Source organism: Nanorana parkeri, unplaced genomic scaffold (assembly GCF_000935625.1).
Source record: "Nanorana parkeri isolate BGI_ZX_2015 unplaced genomic scaffold, ASM93562v1 scaffold911, whole genome shotgun sequence".
NCBI classification, from domain to species: Eukaryota; Metazoa; Chordata; class Amphibia; order Anura; family Dicroglossidae; genus Nanorana; species Nanorana parkeri.
Genome location: NW_017307179.1, coordinates 4153 through 8307, shown reverse-complemented (window position 1 = coordinate 8307; position 4155 = coordinate 4153). Strand labels below are relative to the sequence as shown.

At 50.0% G+C, this 4155-nt stretch overlaps 1 protein-coding gene across 1 annotated transcript in view; it reads left to right on the top strand.

The window, feature by feature from the left end:
- LOC108794906 (cGMP-dependent 3',5'-cyclic phosphodiesterase-like) overlaps nucleotides 1-4155 on the top strand; it is a gene marked incomplete at its 3' end in the record, with an annotated part of 167647 nt that overhangs the window by 159692 nt on the left and 3800 nt on the right. The window contains exon 20 of the mRNA XM_018566048.1: nucleotides 3631-3753. Within this exon, the coding sequence (XP_018421550.1) occupies nucleotides 3631-3753 (123 nt within the window). The remainder of the gene's footprint in view (nucleotides 1-3630; nucleotides 3754-4155) is intronic.

Here is a 4155-nt window from a genome sequence, read left to right as displayed (position 1 = left end):
CCCTCCCCCGTCCGTTCCGCCAGTCAGCGCTGGCGGATCGGAGCGGGGAGAGGGGAATCCAGCCCCTCCCCTGTCACAGCAGAGAGCCGTGACAGGATCGAGAGGTGAGCGAACGGTATGTGTTCCCGATCTGCTGAGCCGACCTGTGACAGTCCCATTGTCACAGGTCGGCTAGAACTATGAGGTGAGTGAAAAGCACCCCCCTCCCCCCCTCATAGTTCTCCTTTAAATACTAACAAAAAGAAAGAAATAGAAGCAAAATGGCAACATTTCAATGTGGAGATCAGCGCCCCCCCTGTGATTAGGACCCAGGGGGGTGATATACAGTGTATGGAAGTGGACTGAGTGTTTATAACATTGTATCTCCCTTCTTACAGCCATGAGGGGGAGGAATATTTTGGCCCGTAAGACATGTTGGCTTATTCTGTAGTATTATCTACTAATGTAAATCTCTTTATCGGTTGATAATGTTACAGAATGATCCAACACATTTCAGGGGGTCGAATGCACTCCCTTCCTCAGGGCTATATGAAGGGAGATGCAATGATAAAACATATATTCGATCTGCAAACCAAACTGGAATGACTGCACTTGTATCAGCCTTCTCATAGCTCTGATATGTGGGGCGCATTGGGCCCCTTAAAGTGTTGCAAATTCTTTTGTTTTCATTCAAGAAATTGTTGTGTGCCATGATGTCTCCTGCACACTGTATGTGGGGGTTCCTGCAGCAATACCACCCCCTCCATGTACAGAAGGCCTAATCCCTCTTCCTGTTGCTGGGTGGCACCCGATCATCATTAGGAGCAGCGTTGTCACCCGGGGGGGGCGCTCGTTCCCACATCACACTACAATTGTGCGTGCCTGTGCAGGCCCGACTTCCGGTGCACATTGGGGCGGTCTAGAGCGCAGTCTCCTTCCACTCCTGTCACACATGTGCACTTCTGCCAATGTGCATTGCATGCTGAGGGCTGAAGTCTTATCGCCGCTATCACACATGTGCACTTCTACCAATGTGCATTGCATGCTGAGGACTGAAGTCCTGTCGCCGCTATCACACATGTGCACTTCTGCCAATGCGCATTGCACGCTGAGGACTGAAGTCCTGTCGCCACTACCACACATGTGCACTTCTGCCAATGTGCATTGCATGGTGAGGACTGAAGTCCTGTCGCCACTATCACACATGTGCACTTCTGCCAATGTGCATTGCATGGTGAGGACTGAAGTCTTATCACCACTATCACACATGTGCACTTCTGCCAATGTGCATTGCATGCTGAGGACTGAAGTCCTGTCACCACTACCACACATGTGCACTTCTGCCAATGTGCATTGCATGGTGAGGACTGAAGTCCTGTCGCCGCTATCACACATGTGCACTTCTGCCAATGTGCATTGCATGGTGAGGACTGAAGTCCTGTCGCCGCTATCACACATGTGCACTTCTTCCAATGCGCATTGCATGCTGAGGACTGAAGTGCCATCGCCACTATCACACATGTGCACTTCTGCCAATGTGCATTGCATGGTGAGGACTGAAGTCCTGTCGCCACATGTGCACTTCTGCCAATGTGCATTGCATGCTGAGGACTGAAGTCTTATCACCACTATCACACATGTGCACTTCTGCCAATGTGCATTGCATGGTGAGGACTGAAGTCCTGTCGCCGCTATCACACATGTGCACTTCTGCCAATGCGCATTGCATGCTGAGGACTGAAGTCCTATCGCCACTATCACACATGTGCACTTCTGCCAATGTGCATTGCATGGTGAGGACTGAAGTCCTGTCGCCACATGTGCACTTCTGCCAATGTGCATTGCATGCTGAGGACTGAAGTCTTATCACCACTATCACACATGTGCACTTCTGCCAATGTGCATTGCATGCTGAGGACTGAAGTCCTGTCGCCGCTATCACACATGTGCACTTCTGCCAATGTGCATTGCATGCTGAGGACTGAAGTCTTATCACCACTATCACACATGTGCACTTCTGCCAATGTGCATTGCATGGTGAGGACTGAAGTCTTATCACCACTATCACACATGTGCACTTCTGCCAATGTGCATTGCATGCTGAGGGCTGAAGTCCTGTCGCCGCTATCACACATGTGCACTTCTGCCAATGTGCATTGCATGCTGAGGCCTGAAGTCTTATCACCACTATCACACATGTGCACTTCTGCCAATGTGCATTGCATGGTGAGGACTGAAGTCTTATCACCACTATCACACATGTGCACTTCTGCCAATGTGCATTGCATGCTGAGGACTGAAGTCCTGTCGCCCCTATCACACATGTGCACTTCTGCCAATGTGCATTGCACGCTGAGAGCTGAAGTCCTGTCGCCCCTATCACACATGTGCACTTCTGCCAATGTGCATTGCACGCTGAGAGCTGAAGTCCTGTCGCCACTATCACACACGTGCACTTCTGCCAATGTGCATTGCACGCTGAGGACTGAAGTCCTAACACAACTGTCACATAACAGTAGCCGTGCACCCGGGTCTGGAGCATGGGTGCGCCTCATGGACGTGGCAGGAGGAGCGAGCTATGGTTGTAATGAATACAAAATGTGTCTGATTCTCATTATCTACTAATAAATAGATTGACATGAATGTTACAGAACACGTGCGTGGACTGACCTGACTGATCTGCGTATCTTGGCTTGATTGGTCCTGAGGAAACGGGTGCATTTGGCCCCTGAAACGTGTTGGATTAATATGAAATAATAGAAGGATTGTTTCTTTGAACATCTGTCTTCATGCTCCTCCATTATACTGAATAGAGACTCTTAGGGCCCGTTATCGGGTGGAGGGAGGAGCCCTATGTAGTTCCTTCTACTCGATATTGGCCTCCATTGATACCGCATAGTCAGCAGTCACCGGACACAGTGACAACACTCCTCTTAGTATCGTCATCACCATCCGTTCCTCTCCAGAACGTCCAAGATGTTCCCCGGGGTGACTCATAACTTTATCCCGGGGGCCTCAGTAACAAGCACTGAACCTGCTTCATTTCCAGTTAGAGGGACCGCCGCGCCGTTACCGCGCCCAGCTGGAGGCAGATTCGCCGTTTTATTGAATATCTGCCCTCCACTTGACTTCCTGTTGAGTCAGTCGGCCTCGGGGATCCGTCTTCTGACTTAAAGGGCCCTAAAATTTCACTGCAACATCGAAATTGTAAAGGAAAGCTGTACTGAGAGAGATGGGAATGGGGGGGGGGGGGGGTCATTAAAGTGAACCTGTCACATGATCTAGGTAACAGCGGCAAGCTATAGACCAATGGGGCGTGTCAATTGGCTGATAGCGGAGCCGGACGATTAAACAGATTTGAGGGGCAGGGGCCAATCAGAGCTCTGAGGTCAGCGGGGGTCGAAGCCCTGCCTCCTACGTATGGTTGGCTTTGCAGGATCTTGGGCTGCCCCGTATAGAGTAGTTACATTTTTCGGAGTACAACTCTCACTATCCAGCACGATGTGCATGACTATGATGGCCAATGGGCACAGACATCAGTCAGATTGGTGTGAGAGCTGAATTCTGATTGGTGGCTGATCAGTTGCCTGGATTAATACTCTTTGATATGAGATGCTCACCACTGACCTTCCTCGTGTCGTACGTTATCAGGTGTGCGAGGAGGAAACAAATAAGTTACAGAGCAAAGGGATTCAGCTGGTCTCCCAGATCGATCCGAATTTTGCACAGTTCTGCTACACCCCCCGATCCCTCCCTGAAGACGACACCATTATGGTAAGTGATATCACATGATAGGCTTGGGGGGCGGGGCATCTGGTGACAATTTTTTGGTGCTGAAACATTGAAAAGGTCTTGTATTCTGCATACAGAGTTCCTAATATTAACCCACCCAAGAGTTTCCCGTACTCATCGGGGTAATCTACTAGTGCTGTGTGAACCCCATAGTGTTATTGGATGGAGGGTATAACTCATAGCGTGATTGGATGATGGGTATTACTCAGTGTCATTGGGTGGTGTGTATTTTTCAAAGTGTGATTGGATGGTGGGTATTACTAGTGGGGTCATTGGGTGGTGGGTATTACTAGTGGGGTCATTGGGTGGTGGGTATTACTAGTGGGGTCATTGGGTGGGGGGGATTTCTCATGGGGGCATTGGGGGGGGGGGATTACTAGTGGG